The 18259-nt window shown below is 43.4% G+C and overlaps 1 protein-coding gene across 3 annotated transcripts; it reads left to right on the top strand.

The window, feature by feature from the left end:
- Positions 1 to 647: 647 nt before the first annotated feature.
- On the top strand, positions 648 to 15554 carry ZFAND5 (zinc finger AN1-type containing 5). Of its 3 annotated transcripts, none has more exons than XM_063320212.1 (6): positions 648 to 884; positions 4362 to 4519; positions 4922 to 5033; positions 5455 to 5552; positions 13438 to 13563; positions 13821 to 15554. In XM_063320212.1, the coding sequence occupies exons 2-6, from the start codon at positions 4369 to 4371 to the stop codon at positions 13967 to 13969; spliced, it is 636 nt and encodes a 211-aa protein (XP_063176282.1). In that variant the 5' UTR covers positions 648 to 884; positions 4362 to 4368; the 3' UTR covers positions 13970 to 15554. The 3 variants fall into 3 exon arrangements, with proteins under 3 accessions (XP_063176282.1, XP_063176285.1, XP_063176283.1); XM_063320215.1 differs by lacking the exon at positions 648 to 884 and adding an exon at positions 2383 to 2523; XM_063320213.1 differs by lacking the exon at positions 648 to 884 and adding an exon at positions 2468 to 2617.
- Positions 15555 to 18259: the final 2705 nt, after the last annotated feature.

Below are 18259 nucleotides of genomic sequence, written 5' to 3' on the forward strand. Positions count from 1 at the left end.
ACCAGCGCAGCTCGCAAGCAGCAGGACCGATCCCCCTGCGCTGCCATCTAGCAGAAGGAAACCCCCACCCAGCCTGGCGGCCGGCACCCCCAGCCTCCCAGGCTGCTCTGCCAACCACGGCTCCACGCGTGGGCTGCGGCTGCCCCTGCGGCGCTGCCCGCTGCTTCTGTGCCGTGCGCTGGGCACGGCTGAACGCGCCGGGCACCGCGGGCGGGCGGGAGCGCAGGGGCCCGGCCGGGGCGCTCAGGAAGAGCCTGTTCAGCGCCCGCGAGCGCCCCGATCCCCCCGAAACGCTCCCGGGGCCGCTTTGGAAACCCAGCGGTGGCTGCCCGCTCCGCCCACCCGCGGGAAACCCGCGGGAAACCCCCGGCCGCCTCACTGCAGCACACCTGGGCGGGGCGGACGTAGTTCTGTGACGTAGTTCTGTGACGTCACCCGGAACGTCGCCATCCCCCTGCACACCCCCCCTCCCGCGGGAGGCGGTGGCACGGCGTGCCGGCGGCGAGCGCGCCCCCGCCTCGCCTCGCGCGCCCCCGGGCGGCAGCGCGCATGTCCCGGCGGCCAGCGGCGGCGGGGAGGAGGCGGGGGCGGGGCCGGCGGCGGGTGGGCACGGCCCCTTCCTCCTCCCCCTCCTCCTCCCCGCATCCCTCCCTCCTGCGCCTTCCCGCCGCCCGCCCCCCGCGCACGGCGCCTCTCGCCCCGCGCCGCCGCCGACACGGCCGCCGCTGCTGCTGCGGGAACAAAGGAGGGAAGCGGCGGCGGCGGTGCCGCCAGCCCCGCGCCCCGCGTCCCCCTGTCCACTCCTCTCCCGCCAGCCACCCGGAGCCGCCCGCGGCGCCTTCTCCGACACCCGACGCGGGGTTTCTGGCCCCCGCTGGGAACAGGTAGGTGGGGGGCGGCGGCGGGCTGGGATGGGGTTCGGTTCCGCGGGGCCCTCACGGCGGCGGGGAGTGCCTGGGCCTCCCCGCGGGCGACCCCGTCGCCTCTCCCGGCGGCCTCCTCCCGCCCGGCCCCCGGCGCGGTGGGAGGCCGCCGGCCGGGCCGGTGCGGGGCAGCGCCGGCGGCGAGACAATGAGGTTTTCCTGGCCGGCGGCGGGGCCGTGGGGGCCGGCAGCGGCGCGGGGCCTGGTGGCGGCCGGGCCGGGCGTGACTCAGGGGTTTGGGAGGAGCGGCCCTGTCTGGGCATCCCCGCTCGCCGTCGCTGCTCCTGAGCCACGGCAGCCTCCGGGCCTTTTGTGTTCCGGTGTCCTCGGCGGAGGAGGCGGTGAGGGGAGCGGGGAGGGGGGGTTGTAATTAAGCCGTACCGCGCTGCGGGCGCTTGGCAGCGGCTCCCCTTTTGTCTGACTCGCCCAGCCAGGCTTCACCCTCCGCGGGTAGGGACCGGTGTCGGTCCTCCTTCTTCCGTACCGAGCCCTCTGTCCCGCTTCCCCCGAGGGCGGCCGCGCAGGGGCGAGCATGCTTGGTGAACCACCCACCGTTCGGTTTGTTTCCCTGTTTCTCTTGCTTAATTGTGGTCCCCACACACACTCACACTTGGAGAGGAGGATGTTGAGATCAATAGGTGTTGAGGTCATCAGGCCCACGGCCGGCGCCGTTGCCCGGTTTTAGGGTTGGTGTCGGTGCCCGGTGGGGATCGGTATTTCCGCCGTTAGGCCAGAAGGAGGGATCGGCCGGCGGGAGGGAGCCGGGTGGCCCGGCCATCGCCCCGGGGTGCGCGGGGCCGGGGTGGCTGGCGGCGTTAGCGTTCCCCTCGGCGTTTCGCCGGGGACGGGCGGCACGAATCGCTGCTGGCCCGAAGGGCTCGCGTCGGTGTCGGGAGGTCCCAGGAGCATCCCAGAGGTCAGGAGCCGCTCCTGGAGGTGGTGGAACGAGACCTTTTTGTATTAACTCTTTTTTTTCCCCCCTCTTCCGCCGCCCAAGGGGAACAGTCGGGTTTCACCACCCCCACCAAGGTTGTGGGGCGCACCTGTGGGTCGGGGAATCGCGCCCCGCCGCCCGCGAAAATGTCTGTTGGGAGCGGAGGGGCTGCTTGGTGATGCTGCATTTTCTTGCGTGCGGGATTTCAGCATCCGCGCTCCCCGCTCCCAACCCACACCCCACCCCAACGCCCCCCACCCACCCCCCTCGGGAAGGAGCCCCGGAGGTCATGGCGTTTGGCGGCCCGGCTGCCGGCGGGGGTGGCGCGGGGGGCCGACGACCCGCCGGCCGTGGGGAAGCGGGGCCCGATGGCGGCGGCGGAGCCGGCTGACAGGCGGAAGCGCAGGCCCTGCCCCACGTGACCCGGCGCTGGGCCGGGCCGCGGGGGGGCTGCGCCGCCGGAGAGCGGGAGCGAACCGGGAAGGGAGGGTTTAACTGCCGGGAGGCGGGGCGGGGGGAAAGCGGCAGGAGCGGGGTCAGGCCGGGTGAGCGGCCTGGCAGGGTCCGCCCGGGGAAAGCACGGCTTCTGAAGGGCCCCGGAGCGACCTTTGAGGTGGCGGAGGAACGCGGTGGCAAAGGAGCAGCCGAGGCGCTCGTTTGTCGCAGGTGAATGTCACAAGCGTGAGCACCTGCAGCTAGGCTTCGTGCGCCGTGAAGGGCGATCGCCGCTCGCTAGCCTGGCAGCCGAGCAAGTCTTGAGGTTGGTGGTGTGGTGGCAGCGTGTTTAACAGCACTTTGAGCTCACCTGCGTGATAGAAGGGCAGAAGTACAGCCTTTATTTGTACCGTGTAGGCATAAGCCTACAACATAGACAACGTGATTTTTTTAATTTTTTTTTTTTTTTAGATTTCTCTAGGTGTTGTCATGGTTTCGGTTTAACTCCCTGGTGTGTGTGGCTGTAAAACTGTATCAGAGTAAGCGTGAAGCTGTTCTGTAGTCCTGAGAGGAAGTTGTTTGTACCTGGAAGGTCTAAATAAGGCATAGATAATACAACTCTTTATACCTGGAAAATGAGGTCCCATGACCACCAGCTGGCAAGCAGATGAATTTTGCTTGTTTACTTTCTCCTGCTCTTGGTTTGCTTTGATCCCAGCAACTTAGTTGAACTAGACAAAGGCAGCTGTCAGTTGCCGTTGTCGTACCAGTGGAACATAAGTTTACTACTTGCAGTGTGGGATTTCTTAATTAAAGGAAGTATTTCTCTACACACTGTAATGAATTCACTCGGTGTTTTTGACTGCTCACAAGCATCAGCAGTCAAATATCTCTTACTATGACTGTTCCTGAATAGGAAGACAGTAATCTAGAAATTACACTAAAATGTCTCCAGGTGCCATGTACAGTGCTTCTACTAAACTTAAATTTTGGGAGGACAAGTGCAATATTCTTACATGTCCTCAATTTGTGGCAGATTGCTTGATTACTGTGTTCCAGTTTTATTGCCCTTGGGAATCAAGGATTTGGTTTCTGTTCAGTTTTTCTACTAACCTTGATCTGCAGAGGTTAACCAGCAGTGAAGGTGAAGTATTTTTATTCCTAACTTCTGCAGTTCATGGCAGAGTTACCATTGTCTGCCTTTGGGAGGCTTGGAGGTCTTGCTATAACTTTATTAAGACAAAGGATTTAACTGGCGCTTTTTTTATTATTTTAATGTGTAGGCTGTGTAATAGAACTTATTCAAGAGTTTAAGGTTCTTGATTTTATTTCTCTTGGAGGAATAAGACCTGGGCTAGACTTATTTCAGAAATGGTCTTTTGGTTCTCAGTTGAAGGGCCAGTTTATACCATGTTGTTGCCAGTTTGAGTGCTCGGTATCCGGTTTCATACACAATCTAAGCAGTGTTCACAGCCTTGTTTTAGAAACTCCTTCTAAAGATAGGAATACAGACTTCAAATGGCTGTGGCCAACACTTGAACGATTTTTATTGTTCTGTTTGACAAATGCATTGTGAGAGTAGGAACTGCTAATAGTGGAATTATCATCAAAATGATGTAAAATAACATTACTGGAAAAGTGGGGCTGGAGTTGGGGAGAAAACAAGCTATGTTGTTTGCCAGAACTGTTTGGTAGATGTGAACTTGATCTTGCTTATTCTGCATATCCCTGTTAGTGCATAGAGGTTAGTAATGTAATAAAGTGCTTTTTTTTGACTGCCAGTTTGAATTTAGTCATAACCTTCATATGTAGCTCGGTTCCCAACAAGTACGTTATTTTTCAGTAGTAGTATGATGACACTTTTTCTTCTCCTAAAGGTTCATAATGATGTTACTTAGCAGTACAATTGCAGTATTGAATGGCATATTAACATCCATATAACCCTCTTTAAGCATGCTGATATCACTTTTGGGGGGGGTAGGGTGAGCAGATATGCTTTAATTTTATAACCCTGTAATTGATTTTGGTGACATGCCAGTTCCTAATGCAGTTCTTGGTTTTATTTGCAGCATCGAGATGACTCAGGAGACAAACCAGACCCCAGGGCCCATGCTGTGTAGTACAGGATGTGGATTTTATGGAAATCCTAGGACAAATGGGATGTGTTCTGTTTGCTACAAAGAGCATCTTCAGCGGCAACAGAATAGTGGTAGAATCAGCCCAATGGGTAAGGGTGTGTGATTGTTTTGGGGTTTTTACTTCTTTTACAATAAAATATACAGAAGATTTTTGAGGTGAACTTCCGAAAGCTGTGTACTAAAACAATGAATATCAAAGAGGATGCTACTTTAAATCACAGTAAAGATAAAAATACATTTCTGTGCAATGTGTTCTGATCTGCTTGGCATTCAGCCATAACTTGCTTTCCCACTTAGCCTCCTCTGTTAGCATATTCTTACATAATCTGTGTACTTTGGTTATTAACAGTATAGCCTGCCTTTAAATAGGAGTAATAAGCAGTAGCAGTGAATATTGTATGCAGACAGTTCACAGCTGTGTACAAGACTATTTGTCTAGCATATATTCTACAATGTGTCCATAACTAACTTGTCAAATTCTTGTTATATAGGAACAGCCAGTGGTTCAAACAGTCCTACCTCAGACTCTGCATCTGTACAGAGAGCAGACACTAGCTTAAACAACTGTGAAGGTGCTGCTGGCAGCACATCTGAAAAATCAAGGTAAGATGAAGGTATTACTTTCGGGTCTGAATGAGCTGCGAGTGTGCAGCAAGTTGAAGGCCTGCAGCAATCCTGCCTTATTGCAGTGAGCTTCTCCACAGGAAAAAAGAACGGTCTACCTGTCAGTCCTTTATGAATCTGTGTAAATGAGAAGTGATTAAAATATTTACTGTTGGACTCTTACATTTAAAAGGATGGGTTTGATTTATCTGGAGAAATATTTGCTACAGGTTTTGCCTGTTTTCTCCTAGGGAAACTAAAATTGAGTAAAAAAAACGTGTTTTGAAGATAGTAAAAGCAGAGGTCAGGAATGTAGTAGACAGTAATTGAATAGACAGTTTATTAACAGGTCTGGACAGTTTAAGCTTTTATTATGAATGCAAAACTAACGTAATTTATGCATTTCACTATACTTAAACAGAAATGTGCCTGTTGCCGCTTTGCCTGTAACGCAGCAAATGACAGAAATGAGCATTTCAAGAGAGGAAAAAGTAACACCGAAAGCAGAGACTGAGCCAGGTATGTTGGCAGAGTAGCACTGGGTATAACTGGTGACTTAACAGAAGCTGACAGTTTGTTTACTTTCTAAGTAGGCATCTCCTGTTGTGGTGATGTTTTTGAGGAACTGTAAAGGTGATTGTTAAGGGTGCTTTTTGAGTAGTCTCTTGTCAGCATCAAGAAAAAAGACTAGTGCCACAATACAGTACTAAGATGCATGTTCAATGTTAGTAAAAAAATTGATGCTGGTGAGGGTGATTTTGCCTCCCAAACCTTCGTTTTTAAAAGTAAGGCACTCTAAAATTGCACGTGGGCAAAGTGTTCAGTTTTGCAGTCAAACTGTTGAGGTTTTTGTGTATTATCTAGCAGTACAATTCCTGCTGACTCATGGCAGTCAAAATGGCTTGTTGCATTTGGAGAATGGAGTTCCTAATAAATTCCATTCCATAAAATAAAATGTGTAACTGTACTTTAGTTCGTGTCACGTAATTTTGACTTTCATGACATATTATGGCATGAAATTTTGACTTTCATGACATATATGACATACTTCACCACACAGTGGTGAAGTAATAGGGACGTTACTCTTGTTAGAACTGCCAGTAAGAATTTTGTAATTTTCCCAGGTGTAAAGGATGATCTTCAGTTACTGTTGACATAGTACCTGAAAAACAGGTAATGTGGGTCAGCTATATGATAGGTAGTGTCACACTGCACTTTATTGATTAGAATAGGGGAAAGAACCCAAAGGCAGCTCAAGATACTTGTGTATTGTTGTAAGTAATCTCGCAGGTTGAAACTAGTAAAAGCTGTCACAGTCTTCTGTAGAGATCACTGGAAAAACTGCCACAGAGCTTAAATGTGTCTGGAAAAAAACTTGTGGAACAAAACTGCCTTCCTAAGTGCTTACCTGTAAATTTGTGAGACAGCCTCAGCTGCTGTAATGCCTAGGTTCCCTTTTAAGTGTTACAGTTTGTCACCAATTGTAGGCAGCGTAGCATAGTGTCCTTATATATTATTCTTAGGGTTTGCGGGACATCTAAAATACAGAGTGTTAGCTTTATTCAGTGCTACATTGATCTCTGTCTTGCAGGCAAGAGAAGCTGGCCTAGACTTATTTTTATAAAAATACCTGTCGTGTCTGGACTACCTGCATTTTTCTTCTCTTCCTTTTTCCAGCAGCCTCCAATATGTGCTGGTCTGACCTCTCAAGGAGGAACTGAAACCATGGTGAATAATTCATATCACCTCATAACAACAAGGCTAATACTTTCTATGAGGTGTAATTCTCTAAACTAATGCCACAGTCATGGTGTTGTTAATGAAAACACAGTCTAGTCGTAAGCGCAGTCTGACCCTAGCTGCTGAATGGTTATGAACAGATGATGAACAAAAAATATAGCCTTCAAGCAAAGTAGCTTGCTCTCCTCTTAGTGTCTCCAACAGTATGAAGTCACATTCTTTTCTGGCAGATTTTCATTAGCAAATGAAGTTTTGGGTATTTCCCTTACAGGCCAGACAGTTAAAAATAGACTTGCATCTGGTCAACTGATTTTTATTTTTTTCTTAGCAGTCTGTAGCATAAAATTATACTTGTTTGCTGTTGTAATTGAAGCAACTGATTTGAGAAGGTGGTGAAGTTGAGAACAATGAAACTTAACAGGCTTATTTTTCTTGGGATTTTGGGTGTGTTGTGGTTTTTTTTTTTTCCTTTGCACAGGTTGAGGTTGCAACCTGGATTCTCATTCAGAACAAATCCTGTGCTAAGACAATTAATTGTGTCTTAACATTTGAAGGAAGAAAGGCATGATGGATGCAACCAGTCCTAGTTGGTTGTAATTTAGATGTCTAATGTGCTGTGTTTTCTTGTAACTTCTTAGTTCCACATACTTGCTTGTTGCAGTTCTATAATTGAGCAGTGGCATGTGTTCGGTGCAGTTGTGTATCTGAACTGCTCATAAGTCAGAGAGATCTGAAGGCTTATATGTCCAAATTCAAATTTAAAAGTGGGCACTACTTGCAAAATACTTTTTATAGGATTTTGATAAGCTCTTATGCTTCTCTTTAAGGATTGAATTCTAATACAGTCTTCACCAAAGTCAGACTATACCCAATGAATTCTAGCTTTTTTTGCTGCGCTGAGTTGCAGGAATTGCGTGCAAAACCTTGTGAACTCCTTTCCTTTCCTTACACTATCAGAGCAATCTGTCTACCAAGTTGGTGAGTGGAGCCCTTCCTTAAGAAATCTGGGGGTGTTTGCAGCAAGTATTCAAATGGAAATAAAAGATCTGTACAAGAGAGAATTGAGTTACATAGTAACTGCTAAAAATAAACTGTTTTGAAAACAAGTATGTTTATACAATCATATTGTTTCAAGTTACAGCATATTTTTAGTATTTTGTTGCATTTCTGTGGGTAATTACCTTGCTGAATGATGAGACTCCAGTCAGGTTTGTCAGTATTTCCAGATGTAATTACTATCAGCAGGTATATCAGAGGCTTGGGTTGGTGGGATTTTTTGTTGTTTGTGGGGCATTTTTTGTTAATTTGTTGTCTGTTTGTTTTGGTTTTTTTTTTTACCCTGTAGTAGCTCTATTTTAAGGAGTAGTCTGATTAGCTATCACTTTGTGAAGCCACAACTGCAGAGCAGCACTTTTTATAAAGTAAACCAGAAATTGAACTGATTGTGGTCTTGTGTAAATTACATATTTTAAAAAAACACCTAAGTGCTCTTAACTTACTGTATAATTCCATCCATGTTGTAGCTTACCCTTTCTGTTCTTGAATTAGCTTCAGAAGATAGCAGGCAGTGGTGGTTGGTTCACTTGTCTCTTGGCTTTCTACCAAGTCAATTTTTGCAGCTGTCTTGTGTTCAGCTTAAGACCCTGCTATGGCTTGTCCTCACTTATATTGTAGATAGAACAATGTTTGTTTTATCTATGATGTGTAGAGTGTGTTGCAGGTAATGTTGTGAGGAAGATGCGGGGTAGACAGCTAGCTTATGAGATATGGTAGACTCAAGATGGTAAATACATGATATTCCTTAGACCTTGTTGTAATGAGTGTCTCGTTAATTCTGATTTGTTTTCACACATGGCTATAGTATTTTAACTATGTTGCTACGTGTAGGCAGTTCCTTTGTGGCTGTTGGTAAAATTGTCTGATGTAAAAACTCTGTCTTGTGTTGAAAATAACTAGCTTGTCTTCATGTTTCCCATGTCTGCTGTAGATACCCCTAATTGAAACAATGCTGAAATGGAACCAGTAGTGTCTTTTAAACCCTGAAGCTATTCACCTTGGAAAATAAGACTGGGGACCCAATTGTTGCTGAGAGATATTAGTTGATTAGCTTTAGTAAGTTTTAATTAGAATAAATTACTGAGGGTTATCATATGGTGGGATTTATGCTGTTTGCTTAGCTTAGCATGAGTAGCTAGATTTGCTGAAGCCTTTAGGCCACCATGGAGTACAGCACTGTGTTTAATGTTTTAGTATGAAGAAACTGTCCATAACACACTGATGTTTTGATAGTGTTTTCCCCAAGTCTGGGACTTTTCAGTTCCCCATGTTCTGCCAGTGAGTGCAGGCACACAAGAAGCGTAAACTAGAAGATAAGAAGGCTACAACCCTCAGCAGAGACTGCAAATCAAAAGATAAGAGTGGTCAATGACCTGTCTGCCTGGACACCGAAAAAGAATCCAATAATGTGTTAGAAGACCCCAGACCAAAAATCACTGTTGGACTAAAAGACACGTGAAGAGCATGAGGGGTGGCTGTACACATCTCAAGGGTCTAATTGCCCAGGGATTTCTTTGTTCGAGGTCCCTCCCTTCTTGGAGGCACCCAGCCCGGGCTGACCTTGCTACTGTACTGTTCAATTAAATTACTTATTTTTATAAAATCTGATGCGTGAGTGACCCCTCTGTGAAGGGACTCTGGTCTGAGCAGTGAAAGACTCGGGTGGTGTGTGTGCAACTCCTTGAATGGTGTCTGAATGCTCAAGCAGGCACGCTCTTTTGCAGCAGCCATACTTGTTTATGTAAGGAAACTACAGTCAGTTTTGAAAATCCCGTTCGTAGAGTGGTTTTTAATTCTGAATCTCCCACATAGTCACTGTGGCATAATACTTTGGCAGCTGAGAAGAGCTTTGGTGTCCAGTTTATAGGACCTTTCTACGTATAGATTGAGTAGCTGTCATGTTGTGGCATGTGACTAACTGCTCTCATCAGTGGCCTGGCTGTTCTGAGCTTTTGCGAAGATGCGTCTTATCTTCAGACTACCTGTGAAGGAAGTTTTCCCAAATTCATAATGCAATGCCTGTATTTGTTTGGGTTTTTTTCAGGTACCTCTCCAATACTAGGATTATGTTAGTCTGTATTATCCTAGCAGATCAGTGCATGATGATAATGCATCTTACAGTGCCTGCAGATAATTTCAGGCCAAAACAATAATTAAGGCGTGCCTGGTCCTGAAAATCTGTTGCTTCTAAATTGTGGGGTTTTTTGCCTTGTAATAGGGAGGTGGTCTGGTAAAATTCAGGTGACATAAACCTAATCAGGTAACCTCTTAAGCTAAAGGTTGGGAAGTGAAGTGACCAAGGTGATGGAGAGGGGTGTATGCCAACAGAAACTCTATTCAAGTGATAAATCCTGCTTTAGTGGCGAGGGGTTTGCTTCATCTGAATGCTTGTTACTGAGGAAGCAGGTCTACAGGTACCAGTAACCACTATTTTCTAACTTTCAGCATTTCCTCAGTTATTTATTCCACGGGAATCATACAACAGTCATTTAGAGCACTTTGATTAACACAGTGATTTCTGGCATAAAATGAATTTAATATCTTGAGAACTGTAATTGTACTTGCCCAGTTGGATTTGGCTTCTGTGCTAAAGGAAGCCTTTTGTGACAAGCAGTTTTCAGGATAGTATCTGAATTTATATTCAATACTGATGTCGTGGCAGAAGAACTACAATTTACAGTATTTTTTTTGACTGAGCCACAGGTTGATGAAAAAGGATTTTTGTTCTGAGCTTTAAGTAAGGGGCAAGGTGTAGGCAGCTTTGCCTCTGTCCTAGCCATTACTCAGAAGCACAGTTATGAAGGTTTAACATGATAAAATCTCATAATCAGACTTAACTTTGCTGGCATAAAAGAATAGGAGAATCCTTTATTCATGGAGAGTAATAAATTGAACGTTTTAATTTGGATTTAGGGGCTTATGTCCCATCTTGTCTTGGGACCTTCTAGTGGCCATTACTGCATGTTGTGTACTGCTCTTCCTTCTTGGAACCTTTTAGTTGTGGGGGGAGGATCCTGTTCAGCAGCCCTTTCAGGAACTGTGCCTCTACAGTTTCTTAGGATTGCTTTCATCATTTTCCAGTTCCTGAGCTGCCAGTTGTCACGGTTTCTTCATGCAAACGACGAGTTGTGCCTGTAGTAGTTGGTAGCACTTTCTCTTAGATGGACTTGTTCTTCGTGTCTTTGTTTTGTGGTAGACTGACCTACTAGGCTATCTCTTTGCTTTGCTGATTCCTGGGAAGTTGCTATTTCAACTTTTGCTTCCTTGTTGGCATGTTAGGCGGTGATAAAGGTTGCTCCTCTTGTTCTCATTTTCTCTTAATGCATGTTGTGACTGACTTTTAATTATTTAGGTCACTGTTGGTTTGCCCCTTCTGCATTTTCTTTTGTGTCTGATTGAAACAGCATTCTCCCAGGGCGCGTATTTATAAGCTGGTTCTGATGCAGATGAAGCTTACCCCTGGCTAGCTATCCACTAGATTGCAAAGTGTGTGAGCATTTCTGGTTCCTCTTTCTCATCTGCCATGGCATAGGATTAGCATTTCATTTTTAAACAAATTAGCAATATAACAAATCTAAAAGGAAGTTGACCATGCTTTTGGGGAGGTGTTTGATCTTTTTTTTTTTTTCAAGGCCATAGCTGATGGCTGTTAGCCAAGGTGCATAGTATCCAACAAGTTTGCACTGTGATAATGCTGGGTTTTTAACGTAGTTTTTGGTCACAGGCTCTCAAGTAGATTAACTGATACTGAACACTGCTTTCCTTGGGATTTAAAGACAAATTCAGAAGATCATATCTGTTCATCTAGAAAATGTTCTTAATCATCAAGACAAAGAAATTGTTTTCTCAACAAACCAAAAGCAGCAGCAGAAATTACTCCAAAGAGTAACAATAGCACTAATGATTGTACTGCTAGTGCTGTAATAGTTTTCTTATCCCTCAGACTTGGCAAAATAGCACTGACAACTGAACTTCCCAAATTTTTTAGAAAAAGATCTATGTAAGGTGACAAAAAAATAAAGACAGTAAGTGGCCTTAGTTAGGCCTGTTGCTATAATGTATAAGTATAGTATATATAATGTATAAGTAAAATATAAAGCATTTTTCTACTGCATGAAATTTCTTGGTGATGGGAACTGAAGGTTCCTTGTTACCTCTGAGAGCTTGTCACTTTTAAATCTTGTTTAGATTATGAAGTCCTGACTAGGGGCTGTCTTGCACAGTGAATTGTGAGGCTTTCTAGGTGTTAGAGGTAATAGTGAGCTGGTTTCTAAAATGCCTATGAACATGGTAATGCAAACAAAACTTTTAAAAAACAAGTATAAAGAGTAAAGAGAAAAACAATCAACAGAACTGTTTCTTTATGTCTGGAAAAAAAGCCCTTCTCACAGGATACAACACTTACTGATCCAAAAGAATCCCAACTAACAAATCCTATTTGTGTGCATAAAGGTGATTACAAATAAGTTCTTAAAGCTGATATACTCCATTTATTCTGGAATGCCTTCTGCAATTTGTTCTATTTTACAACAATAGATGTCATCATACAGCTGGGAGTGTTCAGGAAAACTGTACCAGGAACAGGTATTAAAGTTGTGTACAAACACACCTCTCTGCTTTCCTTTGTTCTAGTTTAGAAAGAGAGAGGATATTAAAAAAAATAAAAAAAAAAAAGAGAGATAAACAAAAAAGCCACAACAACAGGAAAAAAAACCCACAAAACAGTTTGAGTGATTGAAAAAAAAAATACTTTTTTAAACAAAATTAATAGATTCACAAAAGTTAACAAAAGGACAAATTTTTATCCTTCAGAAAAGTTACATGTGACTGAAATTTGTCTGAAGGTGTTCATGACAGAGGCAATTGAAAAATGACTCACTTTGACTATACCTGCTTGAACACTAAAGCTGAATATGGTACAAAAATACAGATATTCAATGTAAATCTGCATTTTGTTCTTTAAGTTACTGAATGTGTCAAATGGGAGGACTCTTTTGATGTGTGTGTGTTTTGTAGCTGTGTTCTGGATCGGTCACAGAATCAGTGGCTTGCTAGGTGCTGTCTTGGTGAACTGTTATAGGAACCTGACTTCGCAAGCGTAGTAGCAGAGTAACCCAGTACTCTTGATAGTAACACATCACTGAATTTCATTTGTTTCTAAAATATATTCCTATTAGTTATATTCTCTACAGGTATCCCCTCTGTTCATCATCTTTAGTCGTGATGATATTGTTATTATTTTGTATTAAATGTTACTTGATTATGTGACTTTTTAAAATATTAAATGGAACCTCTGGACTGTTTTGTAAGTCCTTAATACCTGTATACACCTGTATAGGTGTAACAGATAAGTACCTTGTATTTTCCAGTTGATGGAAGTGTGGGGAAAATCTTGACTGTCTTGTGTAGAGCCAAAATAGAATAGAAGAATAGAGTACCTAAAAAATCCCTATTCCTGATTTACGTTTTTGTAGACTAGTCTATGTAGTACTTTAGACAGCGAACATCAGGGTGTTAATAGGGGGAATTAATCCTTAAGGAATACAGGCATGCTAGTGAAATCAAGAAAAGGACATTTAACCATTATTTCTGTTGCTTGCTTTAACAGTTGTTACTCAACCAAGCCCGTCAGTTTCTCAGCCTAGTACTTCGCAGAGTGAAGAGAGAGCTCCTGAGCTGCCCAAACCAAAGAAGAACAGATGTTTCATGTGCAGAAAGAAGGTTGGCCTTACAGGTATGAGAACACTTGTCCATTTTTAACAGATCTATATGATTAGTTGTCCCTTGCTAAATTAAACTTGCTGAAATATCTGTACCATTAAACTTACTTGCTTCTTCGGAATCCAAACAATTTAGTACAGCTGTTCATTTGTCTTACTCTGTGTGTCAGAGTAGGACAGCGTACCACCGTTGTAGTGACTAAGCCCTTAATTTACAACTTAATTAAATATGAGGCATCTTAGTGATGTTGTTTCTTTTTTCTATGTACAGGATTTGACTGCCGATGTGGGAACTTATTTTGTGGACTTCACCGTTACTCTGACAAGCATAACTGCCCGTATGATTATAAAGCAGAAGCTGCAGCAAAAATCAGAAAAGAGAATCCAGTTGTGGTGGCTGAAAAAATCCAGAGAATATAGATTAACCTGCTTGTGAACAGACTGACTGACTTTTTGTTTTTAATATATCCTAGGAAAACACAAAAGAGCAGGTGCATGGCCATTTTCCTCTGTTCTGCAAAGTTTTACTTTTAGTCTTGTCTTCTTAACGATATTTCAGAATGTTTGGGTGTTTGTTACAGGCAGAATTGGATAGATACAGCCCTTGAAAATATATATGCCCTCCCCAGAATATAATTGGATGATCAGAAACCTGCGTAGTAGGAATACACATGCACAGAGGACAGTCTCTCTAGTTCACATGTGCCAAACAGATGTATGCTATCTGCATGTTTGCAGCAGATCTGCCTTTTGAGATGTGTTTGAGGTACGTAATCTTTGACTAGTGTTACGTGCCTGTTTTGGAGAAGGATACATCAAAAAGGTTGGCAGTCTACTTCTATCATTTAAAACATCATTCTAATTTTAGTTTCCACACTCCATTGTTTTCCAGCAGAATGTAAGTTACGTAGAGGGGTCCGCTATCCCAGTAAGATGAGTGTTGGTGCCATGTTTAAGAAAGTCACTTACCAATTGCACTAAGAAAAACGGAAAAAATCAGATACGTATGAAAAGAAAACTGTTTTGGAAAAGATGATGTTTACTTTAGAATCATGAAAATGAGGAAAAACTTCTCTATTTTAAGGGTGCCAGAGCACTAGAACAAGCCGCGCAGAGAGGTGGTGGAGTCTCCTTCTCTGGAGACATTCAAAACCTGCCTGGACGTGTTCCTGTCCAGCTTGCGGTAGGTGGATGTGCTCTGGCAGGGGGGTTGGACTAGGTGGTCTCCAGAGGTGCCTTCCAACCCCTACCATTCTGTGTGATTCTGTAAAATAGGTTCCCAAAGGAAACGTCCTGCTAGGAACTTACGTACTGGCCTGCAACAGAGTTGTCTGCTTTTTCTTGCGTAGCAAAAAATGTTGTGTAGCACAATATTGTAAGATTGGTTTACAAAAAAAAAGTTACATATGTTTTCAGACATACCACAGCAGCTCTATCAAGCAACGCGTCTGATGAGTAAGTTGCTGAAGTATTAGAGCAGTTTATTATTCATATACTACTTATGTTCTGTGTGTTCTGAGTTCGAAAGAATATTAGGAGTTAATTTTTTCTAGTTTTAAATGTAACAGTTGCACCATTCTGCATGGAAAACCATACCCAACATGGCTGCTGTAGACTTAAGTGGTAGCTGGAACCACTCTTGGAGGGCTGCTTTATCATTTTTAATTGTACTTGGGTGTAGGACTGTAGTGTTCTTGGGTGTATTGCATGGGCTGCATTATCTACAGCATTGTACAATAACAACTCTAGAAAAGGCAGTATACTTCACTGATGCTTGTCTGGTAATATCACTTCTGTGTTATAATGGAAGGTTTTTTGTGATGTATGAAACTTGTGTTTTTTATATAAACAAGTACAGTTTAGACTAGTGTTGTGGTAATGCCTGTTCTCATCTGTAAATAGTTATGTATGTACACAAGAGGCTACTCCTGAACTTCCGATTTTTATTGCAGTGTTCAGTCTTAGTTTTTACTTCACTATTAAAAGCATCAGGTTTTTGCTTCTAGCTTTGTTCCTCTGAGTTATTAGATATGCAAACATGTACAGATATTTCATATTTATGTATTGCACATAATCATGCTACCCAGCATCTATGCTATATTGTATTATGTAAATAATAAAAATCATGTACAGAAGGAAATACTTCCTTTTGTGATAGTTCATTGGGTTTAGTTATTGCTGTAAACAGAAGATGACCTTGTAGAGGTTGAGGTGCAAAGTTAGTACTAAGTTCTTAATAGATCCATCTTTATGCTTAAGCCTGCCGATGACCTTATTTCTTATTTGGATATACCAGTTTCTTTTAAGATAACTTGCATGAGCAGCTGGAATACAGATAACTACTTGATGACCCTACAGAAATGCCAACGAACAACAATGTGCTTAAAAAAGGAGCAAAGGAAAGCATTAGCAATGAACTTCAAAGTTGTTTTTTTTTCTTTTGCCTACAAAAGTTATTTCCAGTGGATCTGTTCTAATAGGGCCTAACAGAGACAGTACACTGACTATGCCATTCTGTCCACATCTTCGCCAGCAGACCTGGGCAGAGTTATTGTCAGTGTCAGCATCCAAATACAGATGTTAAATATGCCAGATTTATCCTTCCTGGTGCGAAGAAGGACAGGACACACAGCACATATTGCCTTGGAGGACGACATCTACGCGGCTGGATAATGCATAAAAACTGCTTATTTCAGAAATGGATAATGTGCATCCCACCAGTCAGATGATACTCATGTGATAAATTACTACTGCAGCTACTGTATATACCTCCGCTAAGGGAACACGGGCATACTCTGGGATTTCATTTTCCAGGATGAATTTTATGACTTGGAACTGAAATATCAAAATTATCATTTTTCTACCTTTTGTATTAAAGCAAAATCAGCTACTCCACTGCAGCATAAAATGCTTTTCTTTTTTTTTTTTTTTTTTTTTCCCCCTTTTCTTTTGAACTTGTAACTGGATGTTTGAGGAGAATTGTTGTTTTCAATACTGTCATGGCTAGAGTGTTGTAGGGCAGGTAGTAGTACTGATACCAATGTTAATGATTGTGGCGGTATCAATCTCACTGTCTGCTTTTTCATCTGAAAAAAAAGGCTGTACTTAAGAAGACTTGCTGAAATAATTGCTCTTAGTAGATCCGTGGAGGAAAATACGGAATGGAAAAATTCCTCATTGTCTTGTAAAATCATGAACTGTATCTCATGTAAATTGCCCACAAATGGGGTGTGAACCTGTACTCAAAAGTAAGTCTGCAAGCTTCCTTGAGCTTTGTTCTTTTAATAATTTATACAGTGTCTGTAATCATTCAGGAGCCCTAATTCTGTTGAGGCTTACTAAAGACTCAAAGAAGGGGAAGATGGTTTAAAAGAGCAGGTATTGATGAAGTGTGCGTGGGGGTAGTATTTAAACTTCAGTGTAAAGACTGTGGCACCTTCCTTGGCAAAGAGTAAGAATGTAGATGCAGAGTCTTTCAGATCCCACTCCCTACCGCCCGACTTGGGAGAATGGTATATATATTCCTAAAATAAATGGTTAACTCCCACAGCACTGTCAGTCACAGTCAGTTTTAATACAGTGGTATTAAAATCCTTTGAGAAAAAGAGTCCCTCTTCTATAATATCTAAACATAAGCCATTCATAAAGGTGCTGTCATTTCAGTTTAAAGTGACAAACAGCTATGAATAGTATACCCTTCTTCCAAGAAAGAAACGTGATCACTTCACATGACACTGATCCTCATTTAACATTTGGCTCTTAGACTGAGGTGTTCTTAACCTGTGTATAAACACACCATTTGGGAAGAGTCGTCTTCTGTCCCAAACAAGTTTACCAGATGATGGGGACTTTTTATACTTGGGAAACAAAAAGGAACACACAAACAAATGAGTAAGTAAAAGCAGCTAGGTGACGAAAAACTGGTAATCTTCAATCTGTGAAATACTTGCCTAGCTGGTGTTATGGCTGGGCAATAATACTGTGTTCCACAGGATTCTGTGCAAACTTACTGACAGCTGGTAATGTTAAACCTGAAATTTGGAGTACAATGACGATCTTCCTGTGGTGTTTCCAACCTGTTGCTGCCAGATGGCTTGGTTGGTTGTGGTGCATAAGGATGCCGTGGAGTCGAGAAGCCCTGACTGTCTTCCTGGTACTTAGCCCTTGGATACTCAGTTACTCTGTGAGGTGTTTTGGAAGGTCATTATTTACAAGTGCAAGGGCATGTCTTAGACACTTGCTTGTATTTGTCATGTCTCAGTCACTCAAAAGGTACTTAATAAGGATTTAGCTCTTGTCTGGTATCTATAATGAGTCAAAATGCATGTCAGTTTCTTGGCATTCCTAAGCAGCTCTACAGTATCACCTGATGAGTATGCTTGAAGGAGGAAATGCGCAGCAAATAAGGAAATTGGTTTATTTCGGGTATCCAGAAGTGTTAAGTAGCAATGATTCAGTAAGAAAAGGAACTTTGCTCCGTGTATGGGTGTGAGATTTTTATGTTCCTTTTATTAGTTTTGTCAGCCAACCAAACAATGAAAATGCATTTTGTCACAAATGACCTATTGGTGACTCCCTTAATCTTTTTTGTAATAGAACACCCAGGAAATTTGATGGACTGAGGTCTGATTCAGGAGACACAAAATACACCTGAAAGTACCTGGATGCCATTGGAATTAATAAATGACAAACCCAAACGGTTAACGGAGG

This window comes from Chroicocephalus ridibundus, chromosome Z (assembly GCF_963924245.1).
Source record: "Chroicocephalus ridibundus chromosome Z, bChrRid1.1, whole genome shotgun sequence".
Taxonomy (NCBI): Eukaryota; Metazoa; Chordata; class Aves; order Charadriiformes; family Laridae; genus Chroicocephalus; species Chroicocephalus ridibundus.